The 18,631-nt window shown below is 38.4% G+C and overlaps 1 protein-coding gene across 1 annotated transcript; it reads right to left on the bottom strand.

Moving 5' to 3' along the window:
• Positions 1 to 5,018: 5,018 nt before the first annotated feature.
• atp8b3 (ATPase phospholipid transporting 8B3) lies at positions 5,019 to 18,078 on the bottom strand. The gene is made up of 28 exons (XM_056758805.1): positions 17,874 to 18,078; positions 17,639 to 17,695; positions 16,803 to 16,894; positions 16,588 to 16,701; positions 16,073 to 16,171; positions 15,863 to 15,924; positions 15,708 to 15,780; positions 13,997 to 14,067; positions 13,656 to 13,747; positions 13,394 to 13,561; positions 13,190 to 13,278; positions 12,143 to 12,336; positions 11,850 to 12,058; positions 11,742 to 11,764; positions 11,499 to 11,655; positions 10,945 to 11,133; positions 10,753 to 10,865; positions 10,494 to 10,658; positions 10,265 to 10,376; positions 10,095 to 10,170; positions 9,852 to 9,972; positions 8,554 to 8,740; positions 8,223 to 8,446; positions 8,005 to 8,088; positions 7,697 to 7,921; positions 7,354 to 7,492; positions 5,590 to 5,720; positions 5,019 to 5,501 (listed from the first exon to the last, which is right to left on the bottom strand). The coding sequence occupies exons 2-28, from the start codon at positions 17,664 to 17,666 to the stop codon at positions 5,268 to 5,270; spliced, it is 3,471 nt and encodes a 1,156-aa protein (XP_056614783.1). The 5' UTR covers positions 17,667 to 17,695; positions 17,874 to 18,078; the 3' UTR covers positions 5,019 to 5,267.
• Positions 18,079 to 18,631: the final 553 nt, after the last annotated feature.

Below are 18,631 nucleotides of genomic sequence, written 5' to 3' on the forward strand. Positions count from 1 at the left end.
GGGGTCACATTTTAACAGTTCGGTCAAAGATATGAGGAGCTGAAAGGCATTTAAGGGAAGAGGCCATTTAGATGACACATTGTACCATTTCCCTCTCAATTTCTCCCAATGGAAGCCACATGGACTTGGCAGGCAGGTGTTGACAATTGATTCTGAAATACCTCAAATGTTTTGTGTAAAATGTATGTAATTTAGATTAAACTAATGCTAATTACAATGAGTACACTAACACTACTAAGACTAATAATAGTTAGTTTTTGAACTTGTGACTTGAAGCTTTATACTCTTACATTGTGTTTTTGTTGTTGAGATTTGGTTCTCTCATTTGCCAATTTCTTGTTTTATTCATATTTCTACCACATCATTTTATTTAAATTTATTATGGTATATAATTCTTTAAAAAAGAAAGACATTTGAATGTTTTTAATGAAAAGACGTGGTGTGAAAAAACGAAAAAGAGTGAAAAGAGCGAAACTCAAAGCTACTGATAATTTCCAATACATGCAATTTGGATTTGAATGATTAGAAACCAAATCAAGCTTTTTCTAATCATTCGACATTTCGCATTATTTAAATCTCTTGTTTTTTCCTCCTTTATATTGATTTGTTTTGTTTCTTCACTTTAAAATGTATTCTTGATTGTGTTAAGTGCTCCTAGCATTAATTCAAAAGATAAAAAACAAGCTCCTCCCATTTAAATTGGCGGAGACCTTTTTTTCTGCATGACTATTGTATAATGTATAGAGTAAACCTGGATCGACCTGGACATTGATGGGAGCCGATAGGATGAACAGACCACGGGGAGGTTGGAAAAGGGCGGGAAGGGTTAGGTGGTATTAAGGTTCAGACGTTGGAGGGGTCTTTGTTTTGTAGAGTTTTCAGTCACTGTTGTTTTTCACTGGTTGTGTGCATGTATCGTTGGAAACCCTCTCTGACCTCCTTGCATTTCTTTTATGTATATAACTTCTTTAAAGCGGGGCATGGCCGTGTGTCTTGGGCGAGCTGACCCTGGTCATAGACCCAAAGTACACGTCTTCTCTTCTGAAATGTAATCTCGTGTGCATTTGTTTACATGTGGCGTGTCTCTCGGTTTGGGTTGCACACCAATTCATGCAAAACTGGACAGCTACCAGCCAGTCTGTATTGCAATGGACCCCTCCAACCGCAAACGATCTCTCATCGACTGTAAAACAGCATCACGCACATCATGTTACTCTTGGGGTCTGTCTGCAGATCCAACACCCCCCCCCCCAGTCACACTGTGCTCTTCCTCTTCTGTTACCTGTCAATCAATCAGAACCAAGTGTCTTTGTGATGGTAGAAGACAATCAGTTTCAAAACAAGGAGAAAATGGTAGAGATAAGACGGGCTTGGAGGAGGAGGAGAAGATGCGGAAGGATGAAGGAAGGAGGCTCTTGTTGGGTTTGATAGGTGGCCCTGTTTAGCTCGCTGTGGTACTCATGGTGTGCAATGTTAGCCAATGTTCTTCAACTAAACTACAAGTAAAATTCGATAGTAATTGGAAACCTTTTTGAAGCAAAAATTTCCAAAATAATTTTTGATTTCAAGTCTAGTACAGACCTTTAGCGTTACCTTAAAACCGCGTTGGGTCAAAAAGGGACACACCCAACCTTTGTGTTATAAATGAATCAATGCCGGGTTGTTTCAACCCAAAATGCTTGGTAGTTGAGTCAGACATGCACATTTTCTGAGTTACTTAAACCCAACGATTGGATTTGTCCCTTTTTACCCAACAATGGGTTAAAAATATCCCAGCATTTTTAAGAGTGTTTGATGCTTATCGTGATGCTAACTCTAAAGGTCGCTTCTGTATTTAGCTATATTGTTCTCTCACCTGCACCCACACTGCCAGAACAGTTGAAAGGAGCTAGCGCGGGGCACACAGGTGCACCGGCAACGCTCTATAACAACCACGAACCAGTCAATACAGAGGTGCTGAGGCTGGTTGTCTTTGCACAGAGAACTATGCAAAACAGAAAAGGTCTTTACCTCAAATCTTAATCGATGCTGCTGGTTCAGGCTTCTTTCCAGTTCCTCGCTAACCCAGGATTTGTAATACAGGTCATTTGCATTACCTGCACCTATTACAGACCGGTCTTTTGTAGTGTACCTGCAAACATAGTGTAGAAGATCAGCACGGAATATTGAAACACATTGAAGGCAGGAGACGGTGTGCAAAGTAAAAGGGGCGTTAATTAAAACTGTTATGCACACAAACTACTAATAGCACATCTACTCAAGCCAAAGATTGATCGGCGGGTAAAGACAATCGAACAAACCAATCAATGGCGTTTTCGAATATGTTGATTTGTAATCCTGGCTGACTGTATTTGAAGCTTAAGGCAAGGATTTCCAACACACTGGATGATAATTGTAAGAGAATCCAAACAGTGATGGTAATACAGAGGATGTAGAATAAGGAGAAACACACTCATGTTCAGAATCGCCCACAAGCGAGTCCAGTTTTTAATATCCGGATGATGTAAAAAAAACTCTATACAAACACACTCACAAACTCATTCTCAGGCAGCTGTTGTGTTCAAGGGCGTGTCCTTGAGAGCCTCTTTCCTCATCCTGTCCAACAGGGGGAGCCAGAGAGCCTGTGGAGCACTTTTCATTTGGTGCAAGTTGACACTCTTGAGTATAGGAGACTAATCGGAGTAATAACTGTTACAGAAAAAAGCTATTAAAAAAGGTAAAATGGGTAAATTGCGTGTTTTGAAATAAAATAAAACCATTGTTGAACACTTTCATACAATTGTCTCTTTTTTTTGGATCAAACCTAAATAACAAACACTTTGAATTCTGACATTTGTACATTTATATCAGGCATTAGCAAAACAAAACATCTACCATAGAGTACATATGAGATTACGTATTCTTGTATGCAAACCCAGGAAGCGAGTCATTATTTTAGCACTTGCACTCAACAGTCACTCGAAAGTCTATGTTTTTTTTTTTTAATTCCCTGAATATGATCTGTGGTTTACAAAATCTCTAAATATTTTCAACTATGACACAAAACACGCAAGTTAAAGACTGCTTGTGATGTTTTAAAGCGTTACTTTGTCTTAAAAACGGGGGCTTAAAAGTTGTTAAAAGTGACTACATCTTTTGGCAGGGATGTTAGACATGGTAGCAAGTATAAGTCTCACAAATTATGCAACCTTTGTTTATCTTTATTCTTTAATCTTGCATAATTTTTGTTAATACATTGTTCAATTTATATTCATAAAGCAATTGATTTCCTTTAAAAAAATAAAATAAAAAAATTGAAGTAAACCATCCCTTTAAATCAAGGGTTTTCAAACTTAAAGATGCGATGGACCCCCAAATATGATGAATCCTTTGTGAGGACCCCTGTCCTGTCTTGTATGAAAAAACATTTAAGCTGTGTTTTTATAAGTAAAACATGTTATAATATAAAGACAACATATTAAATAACTGGCTAAATAAGAGTATTGTTGGATGAATAAATCTGAACAGAAACATTAAAAAACCTAGTGGGAGAAATAAAGTAACTGTAAAACTCACTACGAGGATTAAAGATAAACAATTCTGGAAAGTATGCATGTAACGCGTAATGTATTTATTTGTTTATCTACATGTTTAATTTCATTTTATAAATTTTTGAGCACCATTTTGATTTAGTTCTGTTGATGGTAATTCTGTTTAAACATTTGTGCAGTGTTGAAAAAAACTGAAACAGGAAGTTCTTCTGGGTGGTTGTGGCTAGAAGGGATACAGCTACAGCAGGAAGTGAAGCAAAATTTCGCCATAAAATGACAACAAATTACATTAGCTAATGCCTACACCTACACTAACCCTAAACTTATCTTACAATTATAAAAAGTAGTAATAAAATGTTGTCAGGCCCACAAAAATTATGCGGAGTGATGTGCGCATGCACACTGGTGGTAACGGTATCCCTTCTAGCCAAAATCCTCCATGACCTGCCTTGTTTGTGTTTTCTGAGGTCTATGATAAATACAATACATTATTTAATTTATATTCCTAAAGAAAGTTATTGAGCGTTATAAGCAAATAAATAAAAATCTAATAAAAAATATGAATATTACTATAAAGCTAAGATTAAAGGCTATAGGGTCAATAGGGAAAAACATTTTTAACCCTCTTGGACCAAATTTTTTTGAAATGTTAATCGTAGCTTCATCGAAATGAGATAACACTTAGGGACTTTTTCGCATAAGCTATGTGAACACAAAAATCAATAGTTGACATGATTTGTATCTTTTATAGTGTCACAAACAAAAGTCACACTTGGCTCCTTCCCGGTCAAAAATTACCACCATAGGAAATTAATGGGAAATATGAAAAAAAGAAAACTCCACAAACTACAAATCAGCCACGGTGCTGAAAGCGAATCAAGGGGTGACACCCTAAAATATCAAGAATGCAAAATAGTCACCAATGCATCCACACACACACACACAGGAATTTACTGGAAAGGCTGCAAAAGAGCAAATTTTGTGTAAAACAATGTCAATAAATTAAATAAAAATACAAAACAAGCCCTCACTCTCACACGAAATTTTCCTTCAAAAAAATATTTTAATGGCCTAGTCTAAAATAATGCATTTATTTATTTTAATTAAATATATATTTTTTTATTGTGTTCAATGGGTAATTTGTTTTATTAATTATTTGTATAATAAAATAATTATAATATATAATTATTTATATATATTAATTAGTATCATAAAATTCTCTAAAAATACGCAATACAAAAGATATATCATTTTGGGAACAAAAATGTATTCCATTAATTTTTATGAATGTCACTTTTGACCCCTAAATGAGTCCCAGAGGGTTAAACCTTGTTTTGTAGCAAAAAAGAAACGAAGGCACTGTTTATTTAAGATATATTTATTAGTAAAATATTCATATACTATACATAAAGTGCAACTAGGTTTAAAAAACATTTACATTACAAAACTAGAGTTTATGGCAGATAGACCACCTGTTCCGTTATTTGGCCCTAGAATTCTCACAGTGTTAAGACAAATGTAGCTGCTACATCTCTTTTGCATTAAAACTTACAAACCATCCCCAACAAGGTTCTCTTTTTGTTAAAGATCCATCACTTACTGCCATATTTAGTTTTTTGCACTTTTGAAATGCACCATAACCCCGGGCTTGTTGACCACAGTTGGTTACAACTTTTCTTCCTTTTTTCACATCTTGTTTACACTTTTGGTGCATTACATATTGCACAGATAATGCTTTCACGCCCTGTAACTACCATTCATTTCTATGCGTGCATGCTGTGGAGAACCTCTATTCAAATCATTTGGTGTAACCCTCCTATCCTCAGGGGGTGCTGCAGAGTGAAGCCCAACTCCGGTAGTGATTAACTTCCCGAAGCCTTTCCCTTGAGACACAGCATAAGATGAACGCCGACGGTGAGTGCCTCTCTGAAACCACGACTGAAGCACGACGGGCTCATTCGAGCTGTGGATCTACAAGTGCAAAAATGATAGACAATGAGTACCAGACTACCAATAATGTGGGCAAATTCTTAAAAATATCCACTGTGAGCCAGCCAACCTTATGTTTGTTGGGGTTTGTTAACACAACATCTAGGGCTCTCATGGTCATCGAAGGCAGAACAGCAACACAGGTAGTCACGAATATGGTGAGCCAAACCTCAGGGCTGCTGAAAGCGTTCGATGACGCTCCTGCAGATTCAAAGAGACAAACAATAGGGTTCAAGCTTTATGTAAATATGCACAAGGGAATACCACAAAGTATTTAAATGAATGTCACCCAAGGATTATTGTTTTTTTAAACATGAGACTTGTGATCCAAGATTTCACATATTATTCTTTTAAATCTGTACCTGTGAATGAATTGAAAGTTTATGTCTGAATGCAGCTTTAAGACTCTAATGAGAGTAAGCTTTCACTTAGTTTTTACTTCTTAATTCCTACATTCTTAAATGTTTTTTTCTTTGGAAAACTTGGCATATAATGGACACTTATATGGTACCATTTGAAACTGGAAAGCTTCATGTCTAATTTCTTATTCATGTACCATGTTAGAAAGTCAGAAAGGGAATTTCTAACAGGAGTAAGTAACAGATTTTTGAAGTAAACCATTCCTTGAAATCAGGGGTTTTCCAACTATAAAGTGTGAGGGACCCCCAAATATGGGGAATCTTTTGTGAGCACGCCCTTCCTTATATATATATACACACACACACATATATATATATATATATATATATTTACATATTTGTCTGGTATAAAAAACATATAAGCTGTGTTAGATAAGTAATACGTGTGATATTATAAAGGCAATATATTAAAGGGGTCATATGACACGGCTATACGAATATTATCGTTTGTTTTAGATGTAATGCATTGTGTTAACAACCGCTGTATTTTCCACATACCATGCATGTTTGTAACTCCTCTTTGCCCTGCCTCTTTGAAACACGCAGATTTTTTTACAAAGCTCATGCTCTGAAAAGCGAGGTGTGCTATGATTGGCCAGTTAACCAGTGTGTAGTGATTGGTCGAATGACGGCAAACATGTGACGGAAATGTAACACCTCTTACCATATTTGGAACATCAGGTTCCAAAGCAATTGTAATGACCGGTATTCCCACCTTACTTTCATACACATTTGGACGGTCTTGGTCAAATCATACCATAAACTGACGTAGATTTGGGAGGGTGTGTTTAGACGAGGCATTTCAGGCAGGCCTGGGAGAGCATTCGCTCTTTTGCATCTTTTGTTCCGACACTTTAATTTTTGCAATTTTACGTGTCTAATACATTCTTGGGCAACTTATAACACACCAAAGACACAGAAAAACATGTATTCGCGCCATATGGCCCCTTTAAATAACTGGCAAAAAAAAAAAAAAGAGTAGCCTATTGTTGGATGATTTTTGTACTGTAGCAATTTTCATGACATCTTTGCAAAGGCTATTTAAAAAAACCTAGTGAGTGAAATAAAAAAAGAGATAAACACTTAGAAACAAATTTAAACACTTCTAAACAAAACTGTATTAATGTGTAGTAGACCTTTAAAAAATTGCATTGTTATTTTTTTTAGACTTTCTGAGGACCCCTAGAATTTTATTCGAAGCCCCCTGGAACCCTTTGAAAACCCCTGCTTTAAAAGATATTTTACACATAAATAAAGTTAACACTACCCCCTGGTGGCATAAAATTGCAACGTATTTTGTTCCTATCAGATTTTAAAAACATGAGGTGGTGGGTAGAGAGTCTACTTGAATAGACTATCTTTGTTCCTTTATTCAGGTTCATGTGTTTTAAATATTTATCAGCAGAAATTAATACCCAGGAAAAAGTAGTCTTTCCGTGACGCAGTAAACAAGCGTGTGCTATGCAGCACAAATGTTGACAGAAAGAATGCGACCAAACTAAAAACGATGGCGGCAAAGCTGTATTTGGTCCAGTATTTGGTTTTCAGAATAATCTAGAGGAGACAAAAAAAACATTTTCACAACAGGATTATCTGTATAAATTATGATGTTGACAATTGCTTTCGACTGGTGTCACACCTAATACTTTCTACAGACAACATTTTGCATAAGGTCTTTGTATCAATCCATGTAAATAATGTGGTCATCAATCATACTCACTCGTGTAAGGAATCAAATGGGTTTGTGAATCAAGTTACCTCGACGGTGCTTGTAAACACCACCGATGTTTCCACAGTAATAGCAAGAGTCTGAAAATCCAGCGTGGAGTGCTGCAATATTCCCATAGGGATGAAGAAAAGGATAATGGAGCTATACAAGGAGTAAAGAAGTGTGAGGGCCACAACCAACGGATTGAATAGTTTCCTTTCCTGTCCGACCGAGTAGAACTCCGGCCAGCTGAAGCAGCTCTTGGCGCTCATGTCCTATCAACCAATCATATTTTAGATTGGTCCCTGTTTGCTAAAATTCAAAGGTGATTGGTAAAAAAGGTGAGCGATTGGCCTACCTGGTCAAAAATACCAAGGCACTGTACAGGTAAGGATGTGTACGTTGTTGAGTAGAGAGTAATAAACCAGCTTTCATACATGGGCTGGAACACAATGAAAGAAATGTAATTTACGATTAGAAAGTCAAAACATCCACAAAACAAACCCTATATGCACTTGACTGTGTTAAAAGGTGTACTGCAAATATTTTGCTGTGAGGTTGAGTTAATTGTTCAACCTGAGCACTGTAGCCATTGTAGAAACTGTACCAGACGTGAACCAGAGCAAATGAGGTGGTTTTGTAGAGAAAATACAGGAGAAATCCACAGACGCGGTAGTACGACCAGTGGCCGTGCACCAGCAGCAGCCTGCGAAGGAAGCTGAACTGCGCAAGAGCAAAATCTGCATTCTGCACCGCTTGACTCCCCTCCACACCGCAAAGACCAACACCAATATGCGCCGCTGTTACAGAAGAAAATAACATTTTGATCTATAAAATTTAAACGGTGAGAATTTAGATGATAGTAAAAATGTTTTTTGGTAAGATCAGGGTTTTATCACGTTCTTACTTTTGATCATGTTTACGTCATTGGCGCCATCTCCTATCGCCATGGTGATGGAAGTCGAATATTTCTTGACCATCTGAACTATTTCAGCTTTTTGCGCTGGTGTGACGCGGCAACACAACACGGACTGGCACTGGCCAGCCAGATTGACAAACCTCGCCCCCCACTCCGGATTTTGGGTAAGCTCCTCCTAAATACAAAAGCAATGCATAGATTAGGGCTGTGATGATAAAATAATCGCCAAACCGCAATTGTTTTACCAAAACGCAGGTATTTCAGATAACTCAGTGCTTACTGTTACATTCAAATCGTCTCACGTTACATTGTTACAAGTTGGATGCTTTACCTGATTCCATGTTTAGAGGACTGGAAATTTACCCCAAGCAACAGACCGGTTAAGAATCACAAACATGTCTAAAGTTAACAGCAACAATGTTTTTGAGTGATCTTTGCATACGTAAGAATGAAGCATTTAGCCGATTGTGATGAAGCTTACTTCTTCGACCTGTGTTTTTTACAGGTGGGCCGTTAAGAACGCAACACGCACGTCTCCCAGAAATCCTGTAAAATTCAACCAATCAGATGATGACTTCAAACATGCTGAAGTGGTTCAAGAAAATTGTGCCTTATGCATCAGACATTCAGCCAACAGTCCGTAGGCATGAAATCTGAGGCTCAGATGTACCGATATATCTGCCAATAATAGGTATCGGACGATAAAAGCACATTTTCATCCAATGGACGATAGTTTAAAACAGGGTTTTATAGATAAAGTTAAGAAACATCACCAGATTGATGCTCAATATTAATAGTCATTATATGACTTAATAACATTCAGAAAGTTAGGAAATATGAATTTAATCTTAAGAATCGGTATCGGCAGATATCACTCTGAATAATCGGCGAAAATATTTTGTATCGGTGCATCTATATTTATTTTGTGTTGATCAAATTAAATCCAAATTTAGCAGATGATACCATTCACATCTCTCCATTTATCGTTTGTAAATTTGTGACAATTATTGAAATGAATGAAGCACATTCAAAAAGCCCTTACAACAGACTATTAATCTGAATAATCAAAATTATTTATAAGACGATTGATCAACGGCCAAATTTCATAATCGTGACAGCCCTAATGTAGATACAGATTCAAATCTAGAACATAACTGAAAGCATTGGTTATCCGACACATGGACTTTGAAAAGTATAAATTACCAGTTACCAAATAGCACTTTCTTTATGTAACACAAACGTCTGGTTAATCTAACGGCATATATTTTCTGCCTTTAGATGCTCACCAGTTCAGGACCAGCGATGACTAGCGCAGTTTTGCTCTTCACTGATTTCCTCCCAGTGAACCAGACCTCAGGCTCTTTGGACATGGCACAAACATCTGGAGAAGGTGAATCAAGAAGCTGCCTGGAGATAACCATCATGTCGTGTTATATAGCATGTACGTATGTATTTTTGCAACTGATCATCCCAAACCAAGCATGATAAAATTCTGCTTCACAGGTTTATAAACGCATGCATTTTCCAACCTAAGCTCCTCCCCTTGAATAAGGGCAGTGTCAGGATCCATCAGTTTGCATGCGTAGCCCACATTCACTGCGGTTTCTAAAAAAGGTGAAAAAGTAAAGAAAAAACATTGAAAGGAAAATCTTCCTTTCACCAATTCCGAGTTTTTGTTGCACTCGCCGAAACAATGCACCTGTTTTATCTCCTGTCAGCACCCACACTTTAATCCCCGCCTTCCGTAGGATTTCAATGGTCTCGGGGACACCCTCCTGCAGACGATCTTCGATGGCGGTCACGCCGAGCAGCTGCACAAACACTTGTGTTACATAACAAAACAAATGCTAAATGCCTCTGATAATATGTTTCTGCTCCCTGGAGTCCACTTTAGCCATATTATCTTTATAATAACTCCCACCGAGTACCATTAATTCTCTTTCCATTTGATCATATATCTCTTCCAGCATGGTCTCTTGGTTACCCCCCGCCATGCTGGCCTTGTTGAGGGCGTGGCTCCACTCAATCCACAGGGATTCGGGCACAACCCGTACCGCCACGCAGAGAGTCCTCAAGCAGTTCTGAGCGAAAAGCTGCCATTCAGAAAATACACAAGCACATAAGACAACACAACCAAATGGGTTTAGACTCAAAGTCGTACATGAGTTACTTATAAGTTGACTTCACATCTAGAGCGCTCTCGGTATCCTCTTGAAGCGGTCGGTCCTTCTGAAGCCTCTCCAGAATGACAATATCCGCACCTTTACAGTACAGCTTTAACTCACCCCCGGGTTCCCGAACTATACACACACCCACAAAATCCCGTTAGCGCCAACGTTTAACTGTACTTTCCATTAGTTTAAAAGATTGAAAACTCACCCAACACGGACATGCGTCTCCTCTTGCTGGTGAAGTCCAAGATGGCGAGGAGCTGATAGTTCCTCGTGGTGCCCAGATCGCTGATAGTGAGGGTCTCACGTGTGCGGGACAGGAACACCCATCCGAGTTCTCGTGCTGCACACACCAGAGCATCCTCATCCGGTGAGGCAGCCTGATACTGAGGCAAACCTGAATTATCCGAAGAATAGTTCAAAGAAGTTCAGTTCATGAAGAAATTTATTAAGCAATTTTTCCTACTATGGTAGGCAATGGTGACCAAGATCTGTTTGGTTTCTTTCTCTGTGTTCATCAAATAAAGACATTTATAGAGATTTGGAACAACTTGAAGGTGAGTAAATGATGACAGAGTTTATATGTTTGGGTGAACTGTCCCGTCAATGCACATTAAAATAAGAATGTAAAGTAATCTTAGGCAATTTTATGTTTAAAACAGAGATGGCAATACAGAGGCAAAAGTTATCTTTAAGTGAAACTTAGTTCCTTCCACCACAAGCTCAGTTAAAAATAAATGTTGAAATTGCATCACAACTAACCATCCTTCCACTCGCTCATAACAGTGTGACAGAGGGCCAGAGCAGTGAAGAACTCCTGACATTCCGGACTGCTCCGCCCACGCAGCTTCTCCACCAATCGCTGATCGGAAAACTTAAATCCACCGCAGGAAAAGCGATTCCAGCTCAAGTCCAATGGCTAGCAGAAGACAGAAAGTAAAATGGGACCATTTAGATGGGTTGGGCGGATTAAAGTATATTTTTGCTTTTTATTTGAATTCTTACCTTGCATTCCTGCGACATGTCACCTAAACATACAGAGCCCAAGCGTAAGTAAAAATGCATTTTGCATATTTGAAACATGAAATGATGACTGAAGTGTGTGTCACAGACCGTAAATCTTTCCGTTAATGTAGCACTGACGAAAGAGTAGGCGGTTTTGCGTGAGCGTGCCTGTTTTGTCGCTGAGCAGGTGGCCCACCTGACCCAGTTCCTCATTCAGAGTGGATGTACGGGCCTGGGCGGGGCTGTCGTTATCTTCCCAGTACATCTCTAAATCCCAGCCAATCAGAAGGCAGTGCACCACGTGGATCACCTCAAATCTGGTGCGGGAACAACCAATCAGTGCAAAGTGCAATGATGATAAAAATATACACTTTTTTGAAGACTGTAAAAACAATCATTACGTTATGTAGAGAGACATTGGCATAGAAGGACTTAGCAATATTATGTATCCCCAAAAGTTGAGGAAGCCAAGGTAGGCAGCTGAAGAACCTCGCTGCAGAGCAACAAGGACATCGAGTTGAGGAGCAACTTGTAACTCGAAAATCCCTGCCCCAATAGCCAAGAGAAGAGCCACCGTCAACATGAAGATTAGAATCTGAAACATAATAAAGTGAGTCAGAAACATGAAATATATATTTATTATCCGTGACCATGGGCGCTTTTCCACCATCTGGCCCAATCGTTCTCGTTGCTTAAAAAGTAGCTATTGCAATGTCCTTAAAATTAGATGTAATGTTGCTGTGTTTGGATGTAAGCAGCCTAGTTGTAAAGCCAAAAGTCAACGAATAACAATATTATTCGCTTCGTAGAAAAGGATGTGACTCAATCACGCGAATGAGTCGTCTGTCGTTCGAATTTCAGTTCTGGGTCGTATTTGCGTCACTCTGTGTAATGCCCACATACGTTCCATTTGCCACAATTCACAATGTAGACCAACCACAGCAGACTAGACCATCTGACAAATCAGATCAGAGTAGGCTGACAGAAAGGAGGGAATTAGACAAATGAATAGCCGAACAAATAATTTAAGAGTGAATCAAGAAGTGAGGTATTAATAACTGCCTATTGTTAGAAAATGAAAGTGTTTTTACACCGTGTATGTACATTAACTTGTTGTTGGACAATCCATCAACCAAAGCAAGTCCTTAAAACGACGACACTGTCACTGTAACATTTCCAGACCGTGCTTAGAACAGTTTGGCGTGATGGTGGAAAAGCACTCTACATAAGCAAAATATTTGTTTTATTGAACAGTCACTATCGACAAAAAAACGATATTAAACGGCCGTCAAGTTTCTCCATTTAAATTTGCTCATACCAACATTGTTGCATTATTTGAAGGATTTTTATTGTTATTGTTTTTTTTCTATTTTGGGGGGTTGTAGGAGTTTATACATTTAAAGCGATAGACTTTTGATTTTCATATTTTGTTTCTTTTGTTCCCTTACCACCAACACTGTTTTGTTCAGCAGCATTTCCACCTGTGTTTTCTTAAGTATTAGATGTCCACAGTTTTGTAGGATTTTACTGTCCGAGCCTGTTGAAGTCAAATACATTTTACCCAATAAATCTGGCAACCGAACTCTGTCTATTAGCATTTTGGATCTTTTAAAATAAAATGATAGCATTATAGAAATAAAAGTTATGGAAACTGGCCATTCCTGTGTATAAAGCCAGGCCGTATGCTGTGTCCGTGTTTCTCAGTACAGTTCCTCTGAGCAGAAGGTTGTCTACATCCAGCAGGTGGCGCTCTCCTTTCCAATGCAACTCGCCTTTGAAAGAGTGTAGGTTACCATTTGGCTCTTCGCACCAGACAACACCTAAAAAAATATATATTAATTTAGATTTGCAATTAAAGTTGAATTAAAGCATTTTTTTTACTTCTTATAATGTATGGAAAGAACTCCTACTAACCATTAAAAGCTGCCAGATCTTTCTCCGCTTGATCTGCTTTCAACTCAGTGTGAGTCATGGTCAGAGCCTGACGGAACTTCAGATTGGTTTCTCTGCAAAAATCAGATTAACACAATTGAAAAACACACAACTTTCATCCAAAGTCTGACTTTGATCATTTCAATTTCATACACTTGTTTCCATGTCAAGATCATTCCCAATCCGTGTCAAGAATCAACAGTATTCGTGTTTGAAAAGCACTTTTGCATACCACATGGACAATTTGTTTTATGTTTGCATGCAGTGTTGTCTTTGTCATAAGCATTTATCTGCTGTGTCTGACTGGAGGGAGATGATGTTACCCGTCAATGTCCGCAGTTTCCACGTAGCAAAGGCTGTGTGGCTCAGTGCTGCACAGGAGAAGCAGATCAGCCTGGAAGAATCAACAGAATATAAGGCTTAATACACATTTATGTGTACATTTAAGCATTTGGCAGACACTTGTTCTCTCATGCAACTCAATTCCAGAGTGCTTATGGGATATATATTTTCCCTAGGAGTAATTCCCAATCAATTTTAGCATTGTTAGCTCAATGCTTTACAAGCGGAGATGATCCAGGGACAGAAGTATCACAACATACAGTGAAAATCAGTTGCATCGATGATCAGTTAGTATAAAATTATGATTTTTTTGGGGCAAGGCTCTAAAGTCTCATTAGCTGCTTGTCAACCAGGTGCTTAAAGTGGTCTTATGGTGCGAATACAAGTTTTTCTGTGTCTTTAGTGTGGTATAAGTTGCCCATGCATGTATTAGACATATAAAATTGCACAAACAGAACAGTCGGAACATAAGATCTATCTAAAAGCGAATGCTCACCCAGACCTGCCTGAAACGCCTTGTGTAACCACACCCCCACATATCTACATCAGTTTGTGGTATGATTTGACTAAAACCGCACAAATGTATACACAAGTGAGGTGGGCGTACCTGTCAGAACAATTGCATTGGAACCTGATGTTCCAAATATGGTAAGAGGCGTTACATTTCCGTCACACGCTTCCAGTATTCGACCAATCACTACACACTGGTTAACTGACCAATCATAGTACACCTTTCTTTTCGCAGCGATGAGCTTTGTAAAAAATCTGTGCGTTTCACAGAGGCGGGGCTAAGAGGAGATACAAACATGCACGGTATATGGAAAATACATTGGTTTTGAACCTTAAATCGGGAATACACATTGCATTTCATCTAAAACAAACCCTAATATTCGTTTAAGCAGTGTCATATGACCCCTTTAAGAAACGAAAGTTATGGCAAAGTTGATTCCCCAAAAGTTCCCATTGAGGTAGATAAGACTGCAGTCTTGCATGACTGAAATAGCTGCCCGGAGGCGTTTCAAACATGGCCGCCATATGACTTTGATACAGCTCTGGAAAAATAAAGAAAACCACCTTTTTTCTGGATTTAATATGAACGGGTATGGGTTTTGGTTTTTAGTTTCATTTTGTCAACAACAGAGAACATTTAAAAAAAAAATTATTTCCATTTATTTGCAGTAAATGAAGTCAGGACCAACTGGTGCAAACAATAAAAAGTTCCGTTTTCAAAACTCGAATACTGCAGAGAAAACAAGCTTCAAGAAAACATCTTGACTTTTAAACAACACAATATTAATGTTTTACATTTTAGAACAACTATTTTTATAGAATAACCCTGATTTTTATTCAAAACTTGTATGATTGCTAATTGCTAAAATTGCTAATTCTAAAGGGTTCTATTAGCTTTTGCCGTGTCGCATTGCGCCGCAGCTAGTCCAGTGTAGACAGGGTGTGAGACCTTCTTGATGTCAAACTTTAGTATGTTTTGGTTACCATGATGAACTAAACTTTCAGATTCACATATTAGTATGATAGGAGACCTTTAAGAACGTGAGGGAATCAAATCAAATATAACAACACAGCCATCAAATATAACCTGCTCATTAACCAGCAATTTTATAAAATGGCTCAGGAAAAAAATGTTTTATGTTTAAAACACTACGGTAGGTTATCAAACACATACACACTTACAGGTATGACCTGGTTTTTATGAACCCGAAGAATGTCACCGGCACACACATCTTTCCACTTAACCGTTCTGAATCTGTACGGGAGATATTAAGTCATACATCCAATTTTAATTCAGATGATATCTTTGTTTTCTATCCCCAGGCAGCATTACTCACCCCTCTGGTGTAAGTACATCACATGGTCGCTTGTTAATCTGTAAATCACTGCGACGTCGGCCCTGCGAGACATCAATGGGGAAGCACTAAGATGATGTGAATGTAGAACAAGTATAAAAGATGACAGCGACTGCTGGTCTCCCGCATTTTGGTTTTTATTGGTTGTGCGGGTGACAGGTAAAAGATTCAATGTTCTTGAAGTCTACTCACCACATCCGTGGCCAAGTCTTTACATCCACGCACAACCAGAACAAACAGCAGTGGAAGCATGGTGGTGTACCATGGGATGGTGGCGATCATAGGAATACACTGTATTTTAAACACGACACAGATCATAGAACCTATTTTAGTGAAGTAATACAAGTGTATTGTGCGCATCGAAAACTAATATGCATCAACATTTTTCAGGATTTTCATTTTACCCTCATTCTATAACTTACTTTGACAAAACACGTTTGCATTTTGGGCGTGGAATGGCCATGGGAGTGTCACAATGTTTAAAAAAAATCTCTTCATGTAAATGTTGCGTGCTTTTCAAAAGAGCAGGTGTTTTTCGCCCACTTGTAATATAGAGCAAACACTTCATCATTCATCCTGAGCCCAAACAGCCACCTTCAACACTTTTCACAGGGAAAAATGTGCTGATCAAATATTCCCCATAGGCCTGATGTTTAAACATGCTTTAGCTTTCAAACTTTCCACCACAGAAGATTAAAGCCACAAACCTGAAGAATTACAATAAGCAGGAAGAAAAGGTTCGCTGCTCTCTGGAACTGTTCGTACAGGTTAAGGGGAAGAAAGGTCAGGGGGGTGTATTTGTAGCTTCGCACCACATTGTCCTGGCAACAGTAACCATTGGAAAAATGCAAATAAAAGCGTACATTAGCTGTCATAGCATTGGGACATACACAAAGTAGCATATAGAGAAGGGAGAGCTTACGGCATAACGCCCCCAGCGTACACATAGGATTGATCTGCGGCGCAAAGACTTGTGAAAAGTTTGGTTGTTGGCTTGGACCTCCCAACAGACTCCTAACAGGAATTCAAGGTCAAAGAAAGAGAAAAATAACTCTAAAAACCATAAATCTAAAGTCCAATGTGTAATATTTGGAAGATCTACTGACAGAAATGCAATATAATATCCATAACCATGTCTTCAGAGGTGTATAAAGACGTTACATAATGAAGCTTTATGTTTTTAATACCTTAGAATGAGCTATTTCTGTCTACACACACCAAGGGTCCCCTTACATGGAATCCGCCATGTTGTTTCTACAGTAGCCCTGAACGGACAAACTGCTCTACAGAGTGCATTTCGTAAATACGTTATCTCCCTCGGCACAGAAGCGAAAACATGACGACATCTTAGGCCTGGATCAACCTCCAAAGTGCTTCGAAAGGGAAGGGGAGCGGTGGGGTAAGCTGTTGGTTTCAATTCAAAACCTCACCACTAGATGCCGCTAAATTTCATACACAGGACCTCTAAAGTTGATCATTCTATAAAAATATGAGTTCCAGCTACACTCAATGCACTATATAAAAAAGTCACGCATCATTTAATCTCGAATTTACATACCTTTAAAAGTCATGTAAGCAATAACCCTTGAAGTACTCAGTTGTAACGTATTTTACATTATATTAAAAAAATAATCCTAGCCTTGAACGCAAATATGGGATTCAGTTTTTGGACTAGCACAGACATCAATATCCAAACACAAATGTCACTGAGCTGTTTAAACACACATGTAGTTTAAAACCATGCCAGCAAATACGAACCTTTCTCAGTTTTACTAGTAAGAACCATGGTGAAGTAATACCCAGAGACAGCCTGTTCTACAATAAAACACACATTAACAGAGCTTAAATTAAGCAGACGCATTTTCAATTCAAATTGTAGTCTTAGTATTCACAAATAGATACAGTAACATATAAATCTCAGTGCTACATCTGATTAACAGATCTAAGTGTTAAACTGTGAACACTTGGGAAATTCACCTGCAAAACACCTCACCTGCTTACTGTGTATGGTTCCTTGGTGGCAGGTCCCAAAGGAGACGCTTTTCATACGGAACTCTCCAGCGACTCATCCAGGTAAATCACAGCTCGAGCAAACAGGTGTTCTTACTGTGATCAACCCGTCAGTCTCCCGCAAATATTACGACTTTAGCTGGATCCACGTTTACCTGTTCGTCTGTACGTTCCCTTTTAACATTGAACGCAACGGAATCTTTATTGTGTCCTGTTTTATCTCCACCCCTCCGTCTCTCCTCCCTCTCTCCATTGAGCGTCTGGGGAGTTTGTGCAAATGTTCTCCGCAGGTTCAGAAGGGGACTGGAACACGATATGCACTCACACAGGTGGGAAAATAACAGGGATTGAAAAGAAACGTGGAAGATAATAAAAGTCCGTGTATATTTTGGCTGAATAAAATCGGTTCTTAACAACATAGACCAGGATTTTTGGACATATGATGGTGATTTAAATATGTAAATGTTATTGGTCAGGTAAACCTTGCTTTTACAATTTCCAGATTTAGTTAGGACGACATTTTAAATAAAATGTTGAGTTGTCATCAAAACATCATACAGAGGTTTGTTCACATATGCCGTTGTTTAATCGGTTGATACATTAATAAATACAAATACAGACAACTATTTAGAATATATAACTACACACATTTTTGCAGTATATGTGTAGCAGTAGTCAACCATAATCTGGACCACATACTTAAATTTTGCTGAAATGTGCAGTAAACACAAAACGGTTTAC

Source organism: Triplophysa dalaica, chromosome 10, assembly GCF_015846415.1.
Source record: "Triplophysa dalaica isolate WHDGS20190420 chromosome 10, ASM1584641v1, whole genome shotgun sequence".
In the NCBI taxonomy this organism is placed as follows: domain Eukaryota; kingdom Metazoa; phylum Chordata; class Actinopteri; order Cypriniformes; family Nemacheilidae; genus Triplophysa; species Triplophysa dalaica.

Coding starts and splice junctions, on each gene's coding strand:
- atp8b3 (XM_056758805.1), bottom strand. CDS start 17,666: ATGGTTCTTACTAGTAAAACTGAGAAAG. Junction 16,172..16,587: donor TGCTTATTGTAATTCTTCAG/GTTTGTGGCTTT, acceptor TTTAAAATACAG/TGTATTCCTATGATCGCCAC. Junction 10,659..10,752: donor ATACCGAGAGCGCTCTAGAT/GTGAAGTCAACT, acceptor TCTGAATGGCAG/CTTTTCGCTCAGAACTGCTT.